Source organism: Osmerus mordax, chromosome 17, assembly GCF_038355195.1.
Source record: "Osmerus mordax isolate fOsmMor3 chromosome 17, fOsmMor3.pri, whole genome shotgun sequence".
NCBI lineage: Eukaryota > Metazoa > Chordata > Actinopteri > Osmeriformes > Osmeridae > Osmerus > Osmerus mordax.
In genome coordinates this window covers 6,740,974-6,756,438 of record NC_090066.1, presented here as the reverse complement: position 1 = coordinate 6,756,438, position 15,465 = coordinate 6,740,974, and the positions used below count along the sequence as shown (strand labels likewise).

Below are 15,465 nucleotides of genomic sequence, written 5' to 3'. Positions count from 1 at the left end.
GTGGTGCTGTGCAGGTGGAGCTGCTGGTGGAGACGGTCCTGTCCACAGGAAAAGACGGGAGAACAAGGTATGTTTGGAGGCTCAGTTCACCGTGCTGAGAGACGCCTGAGGATAACTGTGGTCAGCCTGCTTCTCGTCATGACAAGGTATAGCCGCTTCTGCTGTTCTCAGCCAGGGTGTGTGTGAGATTGGGTGATGTTAGTGTGTGTGTGGTGTGTTTGGTGTTCTTGTATGGGTGTGTGTGTGTGTGTGTGTGTGTGTGTGTGTGTGAGGAGACTGAACAGAGAAGGCCCAGATCCCGTTCCTCTCCTTAGGGCTGTGGCTTGAGGTGCACACAGCCCTCCTCCCCACCTCCCTTCTTCACCCTCCTCTTTGGAATGCTGTCCTCCTGTCTGCGCCTTCAACAGTGGTTTCGGTGGCAACCTAGAATAGACCTTTGCTATGCAGTACATACAAGTATAGTGATATGAGCCGTAAATAATGTCGTTGTGAGGTCTTTTTGGCTTGGTTGCTCCATAATAAGATGTATTGGCCTTTCCCCTCCCTACCTACTGTTTTCATAAGTGGTTAAAAAATATGATTTTCAGATCTGGGTTGATGAGTTTGCAACCTGTGTGGAGGAATGTGCTTCCATCATAGCGTGGCTGGGTTTGAGTGATGCGCTTTGCCATCCTCACCCTCAGGGCCTTCCTCACCTACGCCACTGTTTAGCACCAAACTGCTGTCTCATCCCTGCTGTTTTTCGTCTTTGTTTTTTGTCACGTCCCATATCCAGTCTCCTGTCCGTGAAACGGAAGGCCCGCGGGCTATTTTCAGAGCTGCGGTCGGCCCCTTACGGCAAAGTATTACACCAACCACCCCCTCAACTCAGAGCGGAGGGAAGTGAACCGAAGGGGTTGGTTTTGACAGTGTTGACTTTGGACCGGCGCTCTGCTGTCAGAGGCGATACTTCCAGCCCCGTGTTCCCACAGCGGGCCCAGCGAACACAGGTAGCAGGAGCGGTTCTCCTCCCACTGGGCCTCCACCCAACCAGCCCAATTAGCTCCGCAAACAGCAGGAAACAGGAGAGCGAGACACCCTCGGAGATTACGCCCCGGAGGTATTTCGGGGCAAGGCCACAAGGGGGATGCCCGTGTCAATGTTTGGGTTCCCGGATGGTGCATGGCCTTCGTGTGAGGTTGGACTCCTTCCAAGGTCTCTGCTCCAGAGCATCCGAGGCCTGGAGAGGGTGGGAGAAGGTGCAACCGTACTGCAGTCTGTCACGCCATTCATTTTCATGGCCGGCCTGTTTTCTTAGGCTTGTCATGACAGCCCAGTGCTTGATTGAAAACATGTTATGATAACTGATGTTGTTTCAGCAATCCAGGACCCTTATATGGATGGTTGTCCATCAGAAACCAGGTTTCAACATCAGACTGCTTTGTGCAGAGATTTTTTTTTCTTCTTCAATTATGGGATATTTCACTTCCTGTTCCCTTCCTGTTCACGTTCTGTTCTTGACATGGAGGATGAAGGAAGCAGAAGAACCTGACTGGACTGGATTTCCGGTCCTCTTGACCCCCACTTTATGCCAACGAACAAAGAAAGCAAATCTTTGTCAAATCACTTCCCTTACACATGAAGACACCATGAAGGTGTTTAATCCTTCTGACCACCACACTGATATCCTTTTATTGGATGACAGCCGTGTCAGAATGTTCCGGTCAGGTGTGACGTGGTAATCTATTCCCGGGCCCTCTAATGTTAACCAGATGTAGCGTTTCCACATAAAACTTTCACTCCCTTTTATGTCTCACACCACGTTAGAAGCCGTTAAAAACCACGGCTACATGTCAGATTCTGTCCGCTTAATAAAGTCCAAACGTATTTCGGTTTGCATGGTGAAGCTTGGTCAGTAAACTTTTACACAGGGATGAATCATGTCAAGCCACATGGCCTCCCCTTGTTGCTTTTTTGACAGGAAGAAGACAGAATTGAGAGTTTAGTGCACAGATTGTTTATTTGACAGGGATTAGAGAGGAGCTAGTGTTTTGCCACAGAGTTCCATCCCTGGCTGTCCCCTATGCTCCTCCCCCTGGAGGTCCCTAGCTCCTCCCCCTGGCTGGTCCCCTATGCTCCTCCCCCTGGCTGTCCCCTATGCTCCTCCCCCTGGAGGCCCCTAGCTCCTCCCCCTGGCTATCCCCTATGCTCCTCCCCCTGGAGGTCCCTAGCTCCTCCCACATCCCCTATGCTCCTCCCCCTGGAGGTTCTTAGCTCCTCCCCCTGGCTGTCCCCTATGCTTTTCCCCCTGGAGGTCCCTAGCTCCTCCCCCTGGAGGTCCCTAGCTCCTCCCCCTGGCTGTCCCCTATGCTCCTCCCCCTGGCTTTCCCCTATGCTCCTCCCCCTGGCTGTCCCCTATGCTCTGTCCCAGCTCTGTGGTGAGCAAGCAGGAAGATGCTCCCCAGACCACAGCTCTCCTAAACACAGGTGTCAGGACACACCATTCCCAGGCAATCGTCTCTGTGTCTGGCTCCTCTGCTACTGTATATCCATATGGGGAGTTCATATTGAAGAGGGGAGGGGTTGTACAGTCTGAGAGAGAACTCGATATCCCCAGTCCTGCACAACCACAGAGGACTAGAAACTGAGATAGAGTACCAGGCAGACAGACGGCCACAGTGGGAAAGACAGCAGTGTGTGTGTTTGTTTGTGTGTATGTTAGAGTTTGTGTGTGTGTGTGTGTTTGCGTCTGTGTGTGAGAGCCAGAGGGGGGTGGTGGAGGGGGGCGGGGGTGGAAGACAAGCAAAGAGGCGTGATTTCACAACTCCAGAACTCTCCCAGCCATGAATAATAGTCCAGGATCCAGACATGCAGCTTCAGAGCAGGGACTGTGTCCCCAATAGAAAAATTGGAAAAAAAAAGCTTTTCCAACAGCTGTTTGTTTTGGCAGTCACACACAACCGCCACCCCCTTTTACTTTTTTTATTACTCTCCAAACTGTCTTTTTTTCCCTTCCATTTTTACTATTTCTTTCATCAAAGAGGAGGGCAGCCCCAGTCCCAGATGTAGGCAGGGAGAGAACGAGTGAGGGAGAGAGAGAGAGACCGTTTCTATTTCTAGTGATCAGTGCAGGGCTAGTGGAGAGGCTGTTTTGACAGTTGGAGCGAGACAGAGCAACGTGCTGCTGTGGAATGCGCCTCAGACAGAGGAAGAGAGAGAGAGAGAGAGGGACACACACACACTTAGCCAGGTTTCTGTAATCACAGCTCTCCGAGTGGCGGTTACCTTCCAGAGTTCACGCCCCTGAGAACTGTTTTGGTTTGGTAGTGTGGCTCTGACAGAGCGAGGGAAGGAGGGAGGGAGGGAGAGAGAGAGAGAGAGCGAGCCCGAGAGAGAGAGAGGAAGAGAGGAGGGAGGAGTGGTGACGGTGGGAGGAGGAGAAGAGGGAGGAGGGACAGCGATTGGCGGAGAAGCCTTCCCAGTTTCTGTGAGTCCGTCATGTAGACTACAGAATGACTGCGGCAGCTCTCCCTCGCAGGACTTCTCCCTGAGAGACAGCCCCTGTCTCCTCTTCTTTCTTTTTTACCCTCCTTCTTCTCCTCCTCTCGTTTCCCCCTGCCAGACGTCAGGAGAGGACGCGCCGGGCTCCAGCTCCTCTCGCCCTCTCTCTCTCTCTCTCTCTGTTTCGTGTGGGGAACTGAAAGAAAGGAGTCCTCTCGCTGCTGTGATTTTCATCAACCCCCCCCCCCCCGTTCCTCCTGTCAGTTTGGAACTGTCTCACCACCCACCTCCTGTCCGACTGGGACGTACCATGCCGGTGGTAGGGGTAGCCTCCAAGCTCAGACAACCCTCGGGGGGCTCCAAGCCCGTCCACACCGCTCTCCCCATCCCTAACCCGGGCAGAGGCACTGCCACGCAGGGCTACATGTCTAGGACCCAGGAGCTGAGGGGCTCCGAGCCTCCGGCGATGTCCTCATGTCAGCTGTCACTCAAGTCCGAGTACCAGGACAGGAGAAGCGTCCAGGCCAGGAGCAAGGAGACAGAGGAGAGTAAGATCTGCAAGGTCAGTGTGAACATGGTCCGGTTGTCCCCGCCAGGGTGGCTCTCTCGCTGTCACAGCTGCTCTGCTGTGTGTGTGTGTGGATGCATCAGTGATTCACTGTGTGTGTGTGTGTGTGTGTGTGTGTGTGTGTGTGTGTGTGTGTGTGTGTGTGTGTGCTCTGCCGTGGCTAGATACACTAACAGGATCTACAGGTGGCTGGACTGGCTGTCCCAACTTCTGACCTGTTAGACAGAGGCAGCCTTGTTGGGTTCAGCTTTGACTGCTCTCTCTGTCTCTCTTTCTCCCTTTCTCCCTTTCTCTCTCTCTCTCTCTCTCTCTCTCTCTCTCTCTCTCTCTCTCTCTCTCTCTCTCTCTCTCTGTCCCTCTCTCTTTCTGTCCTTCTTTCTCCCTGTCCCCCTCTCTTTCCATCTCTCTCTTTTTCCACTTCTCTTTCCTTCTCTCCTCGTTCCCTTCCTCTCTTTCCCTCTCCATCCCATTCTCTTTCCCACACTCCTCCCCCTCCCCCTCTCCCCCTCTCTGTGTTGATATAGATGAGTTCTTCAGAATTCAGAAGTCGGTGTGCTCTCGGCAGTGGCAGGTGTTCTCAGCCGTGGTTGTCAGAGCGCTGGCACAGTTTGTGTTTGTTCATACACTGCAGAGGAGAGGAAGCAGAGAATGAATGCTCTGTCGCAGGCAAATTCATGCATTTTAGTCAGCATATATTGCTTCATACTGCGGTGTTGTGTCAGGCAGCACTTAGCCGACTCAGGTCTTAGTCGACTGTGTGTGTGTATATGTGTATGAAGTGGCAACCTCTCACAGTATCAGTGCATGTGAGCCTGCATGTGTGTATGTCAGTGTGTGTGTGTGTGTGTGTGTGTGTGTGTTTGTTGCCGACATTCAAATGTGAGCCTCATGGTTTTCTATTAAATTTCTTATCTACTGAGTGAACCATGCCGGGGTGTTCTATGGGGAAGGGAAATCAATGCATATCAATGGCTGCTACCGGAGTGAGGATGACTGGAGATGAATGCAAACCCTCTGCATCCCCTATGCTCTTCCACACACACACACACACACACACACGTGCACATTTCTGAGGAGCTTAAGAGGGAAGAGAAGTGTCCTGTTCAGCAGCAAGTTAATGATAAAACACACTTCCCCCGCAGGCACTGTGCCCTTAGTCACGGACACGCAGGGAGAGTTCAGAGGCTGCCCCCCCTCCTCATCCCCCCCCAGCCCACCTCTGCCCCCGTCTCCCCCTGCGCTTTCAAGTTCTCACATATTTCCGGCAGGTTACAAGAAAAGCAGCCCCCGTGTCACGTTAGCTTCCCAGACCTCAATAAGACAGGAGTCAGAGAATCTTCCGGAAGCCTCGGCAAGGCACGGAGGACGCAGTCGGGAAAAGGGTGGCTGCTAAACAGGAAAGCCTGTGTTGTGTTTTGACAGTTCCTGGGGCTGCACGAGGGGAACTATTTGGCGGGAGAGAGGTTTGAAAAATCCTCTGGTTTCCTCCACAGAGAAAAAAAAAATGCTCCGCCTTTTTTCTCTGACGCCAGTCCAATTTCCAAACGACGAAACATTCTGAAACACTCCCCCGAATAAGACGGAATTTGGCACGGGCTGCGTTTAGTATGGGAAAGTGCTTAGGGTGTTCTGTGTGTGTCAGTCTGTTGGTGAGATTTTGCTGAAGCATTTTTAATACGGATAGGGCAGGAGAAGCAGCTTCAGAAGCTGGATGGAGATCCACTTATCTATCTAAACGCTGCTCAGCTCGCGAGGTGTGTTTGGAATGATGGTGTCTAAAAGTTCAGTTTAAGTACAGAGGCTGAAGCCTTAAGGCATGGTTTCTATTTTGTAATTGTTAGTTCTGTATGGAGAATGGGAGGGAGCTTTCCGGCAACATTGACCAAGCCTTTACCTGTCAGCCTCTACCTGCCCCAGCCTCTCCCTGCCCCTGCCTCTATCTGCCCCAGCCTCTCTCCTAGCCCAGCCTCTACCTCCCCCAGCCTCTACCTGCCCTGGCCTGTCCGTATGGGAGGAATAATGGTGGGTAAGAGGGTAGGGAGGTTACAGGCATAATTAGTCTGTCTGATGGGGATCTGCACCAGCGGCCAGAGGAGCAGATCTGCGCTCTGAGTGAGGGGGTGGGGGGGCCCAGCTGTCATTAGTTATTCATCTGAGTGACGGGGCCTGTTCTGTGTGGGGTGGATGGAGGAAGCATCACAGAAAAGGTGTGTGTACGTGTATGCTTGCCTCTCTGCATGTATGCGTTGGTGTGTGTGTGTGTGTGTGTGTGTGTGTGTGTGTGTGCATAGGTGCGTGTGCGTGCTTGTTTAACTCGTGTGTGTTCCATCCATACAGCACCCGCCTGTGTGGACTTGTTTGGTCCTGGTGAAAGAGGAGGTCTGGCTCTGTGTGTGTGTGTGTGTGTGTTTAGTGTGTGTGTTTAGTGTGTACAGAGGAACCTTCTCCTGTTGTTTCTCACTAAGCCAGAAGATCTTCGGACTAACCCTCTGCTGGCACCAGCACAGTCTGCTGCTGTGCCTGCAAGGCTCTGTCCACATGAGACACAATCTGACAACAAAGACAAGATCTCCCCTGACAGGTTCTACCATTGTCCGTTGAGACACCTGTTAAGCCAAGATGGAACATTAGGAATAACTGATCAGCCTGTTTGAGGATAGAGGATAGACTCTCTTTATGAACCATCTTCAATGAATGTGCTCAGTCTCTCCAGTTTGTCCACTGTCAGAGAGAGCTGGATGCCTTTGCCAAGCACTTCTGTCAGATCCGTTTGATGAGAGCAGGGAGACTGGGATATCTGCAGAACAGCCATAAACAGTGAGGTGTGAAAGCAGTCCCTCATAGGAGTGTGTTTGTGTGTGTGTGTGCGCATGTGTGTGTGCCTGTATTGGTCTCCGTGTGTGTATGTGCTTGTGTGCATGTCTCTGTGTGCGTGTGCGTGTGCGTGTCAGGGTGCATGATCCTGTGTTCTGTACTGTGAACTCAACATCCATGTATATGTCATCGCCGGGGGGGGGCTCCTTCCTTAGAGGGTCTTGCACAACCACCTGCATTCTTCTGGGATGCCTCAGTTAATCCATCCACAACTACAGCTGTCAGGGGGCTTTCCTTCCCCCAGAGACAGCCAGAGACCCCCTCTCCTCTCCTCGCTTTCTCTCCTTCTCACTCCCTCCCATGCCGTCTGTCTCTCTGTCTCTCTTTCTCTCCCTCTGCTCTCGTTCTCCTCTTTCATCTGTCAATCTCACCCTGTCTCCCTTTCTCTCTTTCTTCCTCTTCTCTTTCAGTTTATAATGTCTCTTTCTCTCTCTCTCTCTCTCTCTCTCTTTCTCTGACAAACGTGCCAGTCATTGACTCTGGTGCAGTAGGATGAAGAGGTACAGTACTTGAGGTGACAGGAGGGTCATGATGAGATGTCCCCACCCAGAGCTGACAGAGACAGATCTGATGGCAGGTGTAGATATCTAAGGGCCCCGGTCTTGGCAGATGACCAACAATCAGAGGTGTGGGAAAAGCTATTTCAACCATGTGACTGACGATCGGTTCACACGTTTTATTAACATGTATTTCAACACCTTCCTTTGACCTTGTTAACTTTGTCAGAGGAAAATTGCAAGTTCAAAGCGAATCAAATCATTGTACCTCTCTGTTACGTCCCACCCCCTCACACCCGACACCTTTAGTGTCTGTACACTTAAGTCAACAGAATATGGTTTGATATCCTATCAGAGCTGTTAGAATAGTTCCAGTTTGCCTGAGACTGTATTGGAGCATCACTAAAATAGATCTCCATACATTAGTAGTTTAAAATAGTCAGAGACATTCCAGGTCTGTGTGTTTTAGATATACAAACCTCCCCATATCAGGTGATTAGGTAAACAAGGCCTGTTGCCATGCTGCCTTGTGTTGGCAGCTGCTATTTTAGTGGGCCACTTGTGGGTTTGTGTATCAATGTCTGTTGAGGCATGGAACTCGGCCCATGGCACGTCACCATCTCTTGCTACACCATCCTGTTGACCTGCCCTCTCACTTCCTGTTGTTCCCTTGAGCGTTCCGTGTCGCCTAACGTCAGTAGAAGCTAGGAGTTTGATAAATTGGAACGATGTGTTTGCTGTGTGTGTGTGTGCGTTGCCAGGGAGAGGGGGTGGAGAGTGAGGTGAAATGCCGTAGGGGTCGATGTTGGGGCTTGCCGTTTGTGTGTGGGGAATGTAAACAAATACAAGTTATTTCTTTTTACCTCAATCCCAGTGGCGCAAATAGGAGTAAATGGAGGAGGACGAGAGGGAAAGAGAGAGGGAGAGAAATAATGAGAGAGAGTGAGAGAGAGGGAGAGAGAGGGAGCACAGGGAGAGAGAGAGAGAGAGAGAGAGAGAGAGAGAGAGAGAGAGAGAGAGAGAGAGAGAGAGAGAGAGAGAGAGAGAGAGAGAGAGTGTGTGACAGGTATGGAGAAGATTGTGGGCTCTTTTCTAGCTCCTCCAGTCAGCACTAGTGAGAGGTAGAATTGGAGGGAGGAGAGGAGAAGAGAAGTGCTCAGCCATGGGTGGTCCGGTGGACTAGGAGCAGGACTCCATATCTGGAAGAGAGGGATTCTCCCATAGGGAGGCTGTGGTGTGGACCGATTGCCATGCAGCCTAGAGTCCTGCTCCAACACAGAGGCCACAAGCTTACATAGATCCAGTCACCATACAGTTTAGCTCATGCTGTCAGCTGTCAGTAAGTTTCCCTGTATTCACACTCGCGCACACACACACACTTCCTCCAGTGTGTTTGCTTGGCACAGTAAGAAATCCACAACCAGTTTTTCTGCTAGTGTTGACTGATGTAGAGATAGGAGGAGTGGAGGCCTTGGACACACCGACCCAAGTCTAAGGAGATGGAAATGCCCTCATCGTGGGTGTCTGCTCTGGCTGTCTACCTGGCTGGCTGTCTGATTGGCCGGCTGCCTGTCGGTCTGTCTGTCTATTCTTCTCTCTTTAACTCTGTCTCCAACTCTCTCTCTCTCTCTCTGTTTACTTTCATCTCCCTCCCTCCTTCCACCCCTCCACTTTCTCCATGTTCCTGGTCAGGTCTTTACTGGACGCAGGGTACTCAGGGAGCCTAGCCACCGTCCCTGTTGTTTAAAGCTTGGAGGGGAGAACACACAAGAGGGCCGCTGTTTACAGAGCAGCCTCGCCGGTTAAAAATAACCCCTCCTGGGCTGTCGATCCCGCTCCAACTGCAGCTCGGCAGGAGAAGAAGAGCTGGAGGTCCACGTAACAGGGGCGAGGAGGAAGGAATATACGACGCGTCAATAACCTGGTCAATTCTCTTGAGTGCGGAGGGGGAGATTATCTTGAGACCTGTTTGAAGTCAGTGTGGGAGACACAGCAGTCTTTGTGCCCTGACTTCAACGAGTGGTGAGAGTTCACGACTCCCCCTCAGTCAACAGACGACCTCTGGGCCTGTGAACAACACGAGGGGCTTACATGTTGGTGAACCAACCCCGGGCAGACAAGTGTACAGTACAGAGAGGTTGTTGCTCTGGATAAGAGCGTCTGCTAAATGACTAAATGTTGCACAACCTAACCTGTTTACTTCCTGCTCACTAACAGATGCAGGATGTCGTCCGGCCAGCTGCATTAGGATGGTGGTCGCCTTCCGTCGACCTGAGATCCCCCCCCGCAGTGTGTTAGATGAGGTGCCAAACTAGATAAAGGGGACAAGTTTTCACGCTGGTTGGGTTTGACCTCCTGTCTTTCGATCCCCTGCTGTGTCCTCACCACGCTCACAGCGGCGGAGGTGATTGGATGCAGGGCTCAGCCTGTGGAGCCTCTGCTGGAGGGGCGGAGCCTCACTGCCTCGTGCGTAAGAAGGCACACACACACACACACACACACACACACACACACACCAGGCAGCAGACCAGCGCAGCAGATCCACACATTTACATTACATTTACATTTAGTCACTTAGCAGACGCTCTTATCCAGAGCGACTTACAGTAAGTACAGGGACATTCCCCCTGAGGCAAGTTGGGTGAAGTGCCTTGCCCAAGGACACAACGTCATTTGGCACGGCCGGGAATCAAACTGGCAACCTTCAGATTACTAGCCCGACTCCCTCACCGCTCAGCCATCTGACTCCCTACTTCCACACACAGTCCCCCTGGGCCTATTGCTAGTTCAAAGGTATGGCTGTTGGAGGATGTTAGAGCTGCCAAGCTCTCCAGCACCACTTGTTTGTTGTAAAAGAACAAAAAAGACGGGACCATTACTGTGGCACACTTATACGGTAGACACACACACACACACACATACATAAGGTGTGCACAAAGCTCTTAGGTTTTTAAGGCACCTTGTCTTTCACAGCTGTTAAAAATCTTCTCCATTTGTCTCTCTTCAGTCGTCTTTCACCGAACCTTTCAGTCCAAGATGTTTTCATAAAGGGCACTTCTCTTCTCTTCCCTCTCCTTTTTCCTTTCTTCTTTCTCTTTCCTCTTTTCTCTCTCTTCTTTCATCCTCCGTATTCCCCATTTTCCGCTCCAGCTCCCGTCACTGTCCTGTCATGCTTTCTAATTCCCGGCATTCTTCTACTTATTCCATCACTCTCTTTCAGACCTCCCTTTCTCTCCGTCCCTCCTGGAATCTCTCCCTCCCCTCATTTACTTGGATTTTCCTTCAACCTTTACCCTTTTCTTCTCTCTCTCTCTCTCTCTCTCTCTCTCTCTCTCTCTCTCTCTCTCTCTCTCTCTCTCTCTCTCTCTCTCTCTCTCTCACTCTCACTCATGAAAATCACAAAGTGCTTCACAACAAAATGCAATACAACGTCACAAGTCATCCCCCTCCCTTTTTCTCCTCCTCTCTTTCTCCTCCTCTCTTTCTCCTCCTCTCTTTCTCCACACTTTCTCACAGCTTTGACTTTAGCGTCTGTGAAGGAACATCTGTAAAATCCCTGCAAGCATCTTCATTAGCAGTCAGCAGGACCCTTGGACAGCTAGTTCAGCTAACAGCGCTAATGTAGAAGAGAGATGAGAGGGTGCTGTGAGTCAGGATTCTAGTGTTTTAGTATATTTAGAGCCCCTCGGTGACTCAGGTCTTACATAGCAGAGAGCATCTAGCAGCTCCTCAGCAAGCAACACAATTAGGGGATTTCCTGTCTCTCTGGGCCCCCGGTAGAAGGTGTGTGGAGCTAGGGGCACTGGAGGAAAGTGGTTAGGGCTGGGCGCTCCTGAGCCCAGTGCACTGCTACACCTGGCAACACCGAGACCTGTGTGACACTGGGAGTTTCAGCAGAGGAGCAATGCTAAAGGAGGGTCTAAAAGTGGGTGACTGTACTTTGCAGGAGAGGTTTTGACAAGATGACGCAGTCAGTCATTTAGCTGAAATCGAGAGACAACCCATGTCTGTCTGTGTGGAGGATAAATAAATCAAAAAAGAAAGCATTTTCATGAACATGGGCTCAGTTGATGGCAGTATCCTCCCCTGTTAATGGCTTTCGTAGATGGATTTAGCTGAAAGGCCACACACGTTTTTATTCAGGGCTTTGTGTTGTTATTTTGAGTCATCAGAACCCACTCAGGCACCATGTACTCATTATTTTCCTTTACTTTCAATGTACTCATGTTGCTTTTCTCATTTCTGAATCATGTTTGTACGGGGCTTGTGTAAAAACCCAATAAAATGTCAAATGGAAATCATTACTCATTCCCTGTATTCTATATATTGACTCCAGGGCCTTTCCTTGTAAAGTCTGTTTTTTTCTTCGACAGAATCGTCTCATTTGCTAAAATCATGAGGGTTTGGATGGAGACCAGTCATGTTGGGTCTAACACCCCCTGGTCTGGTCCTCTCATTCCCTGAGTCTCTCCAGCCTCTCGCCTGTGTGTAAAGTGCATTGTGGGATTGTTTGATCTCGACATTCTCTTTTGGTCATGCTAAATGGAGTGTGAAAGTGCATGTTGCCCTGCGAGGGGAGCCTGTTTTTCTTATCCGGGGGGTTGACTGGCCGTGCCTGTGTGTGTGATACGTGTGTGTCTGTGTGTGTGTGTCTGTGTTTGTCCATCCAAGCCAAGTTCACAGGCAGCGGCAACTGTCAGTGTTGGGGCAGCCGTGACAGATCAGATCTCTGGTTTCACAGCACCCGGGCTAATGGCTCTGACCCACTGGTGCTTAGTGGCATGGAGAATGGAAACCACTCTGAAGGGCCCCATCCTCAGACAACATCCTCCTGCAGCACTGTGCAGTTCTGATGTCCGGTCTGTTCTGGTCAAGTCTGGGTTACTGCTCTACCCATACAGCACCAGGATTCTGTGGCTCACTGGGATTGTAGGAGGATCGTGGACTTTGATCAGTGCACGTTCGGTTAGGATGGTTAGGCACGCCTTAGAACTAGATTTTGATTTGTTTTTTCCCTTCCCGCCAATCAGAATGAAGTAGCCTGTTCAAAACAAGCCGGCTTTAGAGCACCTATACCCCTACACCCCCCCACCCCACCCCCCCAACCCCCGCAGGTAGGCTCTCTCTCTCCACCATGGTGCTAACACACACCTCCCTGTTCTACACGCCATTACCTCCTAGACACAGAGGCCTTAATCGCCCTGCCGTTATAGAGTGTTAAGTTTGCCCATAAAGTGTGTTAACTTTGCTATTAATGACTTAAACATGAAGTACGAGCCCTCAGCGTCGTTCCCAGGAGACGGCAGGAGAATTCTAATTTCCTCCTTCTCTCCTTCCTCTGCATGCTCCGAGCCCACCACGATGGGCCCTTCTATCCTCTGCTTCTCTCCCGGGGTCAGTCTCCTGACACACTGCAACAGCTTTATTTACTGGCTGCTGCCGTTGTTTCTCCCACGTGAAAGCTCGTGTATTTTTACTGCCCCGGACTTCATGTGTCTTGTGAGACCGTTTTAGAGTCGTTTATTTTTTTCTTTCTTTCTTCGTCCTTCTAATTTGTTTCCTTCTTCCAAAGCCCTGCCCCAGTTGTTGTGGGAAACAAGACGTGAGTTTGTTGAGTGGCGAGGGCTGTCGCTGCATGCGCTAACTCACGGGAAAAGAGCGCCGTGGGTGATGCTTTGTGCTCCAGCCGAAGAACTAGTCCCTCTCCGTGCCCTGTCCGTTAGGATCGCTGCACCTTCAGCCTCGAATGGTTTGGTAACGGTCTGTGTAAGTGCTCCTTCTCACATGGTAAGCTAGAGAGAAGGGGTGGAGGAGGCCCGTCTACTGGAACGCCAAGCTCCGACTGCCTTGTAGCTACGTTCATTAATGTGTATTCATTTATGTGTATTCGTTTAGCACACCCTTTCGTCCAAAGCTCTAACCACTGAGCTCTACCCACTGCCTTCTAAAACCTGAAGACATGCTTGATGGACAGCATTCTCAGCATTTTCAGCTCAGTGAAACAAGCAAACAAGTATTCTTTCATAACCTGCAAATTATCTGGAAGGACTTGGCGGCCATCTTGGCCTTGAGTGGCTCACTACCTGTGTTATGACAGTGTGTGTGTGTGTGGGGGGGGTGAGGGGGGGGAGAGAGAGACAAGAGGCTTATTGTCTCACATCTTTACTTGTGAGCCAGCACGTGCAAGGGCCTAGCGTCTCCTCTGACCAGAGTCTGGTAAAGGCATGAAATATCCACTATTGAACATGCATTCCTGTGTTTCCTTCCTTGTATTGCTTCCTTGTTGTCAGCCAATACTATCCAGACTGGGAGATAAGAGACAAAAGGCTAGTGTGTGTTCGTTTTTCGAGGCAAAATGAGACACCCTTTAAACGTTCACAGTGTTTTCCGCCAGGAATAGAAAAAACAAAGGATTGACAGTTGACTTTCAAACCCACCTCTCTTCCTGTGTTGGTATGAGAAGAAGCCGCAGAATAGGGAGCAAACCTGGTAGTGGGGGGGTGGTGGTGGGGGGGTGCAGTGCTTAAGGCCAGTGGGCTAACGGTGCCTGGTGCACCGCGCCTCTCTTCATCCAAAGAAGATGTGGATGGGAGATCTTAACGGCCGCTGGATTGAAAGCAGATGCAGGCACCTAATTCAGGTTTAAACCTAAATCCTGCTGCATCTGGCAACCTTCCCTCCCAGAATGAACAGCTGAAGGAGGAGGAGGGATGAGAGGCTGGGGGGGGGGGGCATTGGGAGGAGTCGAGGACAGAGGATGTCGGGGGCGGGAGAGAAGCTGTGTACAGTAACTGTCCCAGGACGCTGACCTAAGGAACAAAATATTGTCTCAGTGTAATCTGGAGTCAAGACATTTAATTAACATACTAAAGGGCGGGAGAGAGAGAGTACACATGATTAAAACCACATTGTTTTGTGTGGGCATAAGTTATAGTTTCTTTTCTTTCTTTTTTTCACTCCCCCCCCCTTCCCTTTTCAACCTTTGATCCTAGCCGTGCCCCTGCTTTTCATCCAGTGGGAAGTACACAGAAGCGAGGGAAGGTTCTGGAAGCGAGCCCTCTGGCTTTCTGGAAGCAGTGCTGTCGAACGTCGCCCCCTTCCTCCGTGTCGGCAGGATAGGCACTCGCTGATATTCATTTCCGTGTGCTTGACAGGAGCCATTAGTCTTAGGGAGGAGGCTTGAGTTACGGTGCTGAGGGGATAGGGATCCTCCGGGCTCCGGCGTAGACTGGAGGGGAAGTAGATATACGTGTTACACAATAGTCTCCACCACAGGAGAGAGATGGAGGGGTGGATGGACGGGGGAGAAGGAGGGGGAGAGTGTGGGAAAGACAGAATGGCCAGTCCTACTACATTAGCCGATGATAGACAGATACAACTTAGTAATGTTTGATCCACATCTTATTTTGGTGGCAAAAAAAGGAAAATATTTCTTTCCCAGTGATGAAATGTTTATCCATTGACTGCTCCTAAAGTCGTTATTAATAACGCCCATCGCTGGAATCAGTTAACGTAGAAAGCACCAGCATCACCCCCGGTTGTCAACATGCACAGTGTTGAAGTAAATGAGACGCATGCTCCTCCACTCATGCGTAAGAGCTTGACACTCTTCCTAACACTGTTTGGAGGGACCTGTCAGCTTATTTATGTGAAACTGTTTGTATAAACCAGCAGAAGAAACTCAACACTGTGTACTGAGCCTCTCCAGTCAGGGACAGAACGCACTCTTTTAGACCACAAACAGGTCTCGGGCCAGGCCAGAGAGGTCAGCTTGTTTGCTGACGAAGCTGTAAAACAGGATGTTTGGGTTCAGTCCCCCATCGAGCAGCTTTACAGATGTGTAGAAAGAGCAGGGGGTCTGACTAAGTCTGGTCCCACAGGGACAGCTCACAAGCTCACCAGTTCTCTGAGCTGTGGAAAGGTGGGAGAGCTGAAGAGCGTGATATCAAATGATGACTGCTTATCCAGATACTGACCAACTGAGAAAGCGGAAGCATGCCTGTGTGTGTGTGTGTGTGTGTGTGTTGATTTCTGAGGGTTTGAAGC

At 50.7% G+C, this 15,465-nt stretch overlaps 1 protein-coding gene across 1 annotated transcript in view; it reads left to right on the top strand.

Moving 5' to 3' along the window:
- Positions 1–3,790: 3,790 nt before the first annotated feature.
- Positions 3,791–15,465, top strand: part of nav3 (neuron navigator 3) — a 127,768-nt gene continuing 116,093 nt past the window's right edge. The window contains 1 exon segment of the mRNA XM_067254993.1: positions 3,791–4,042. Within this exon segment, the coding sequence (XP_067111094.1) occupies positions 3,791–4,042 (252 nt within the window).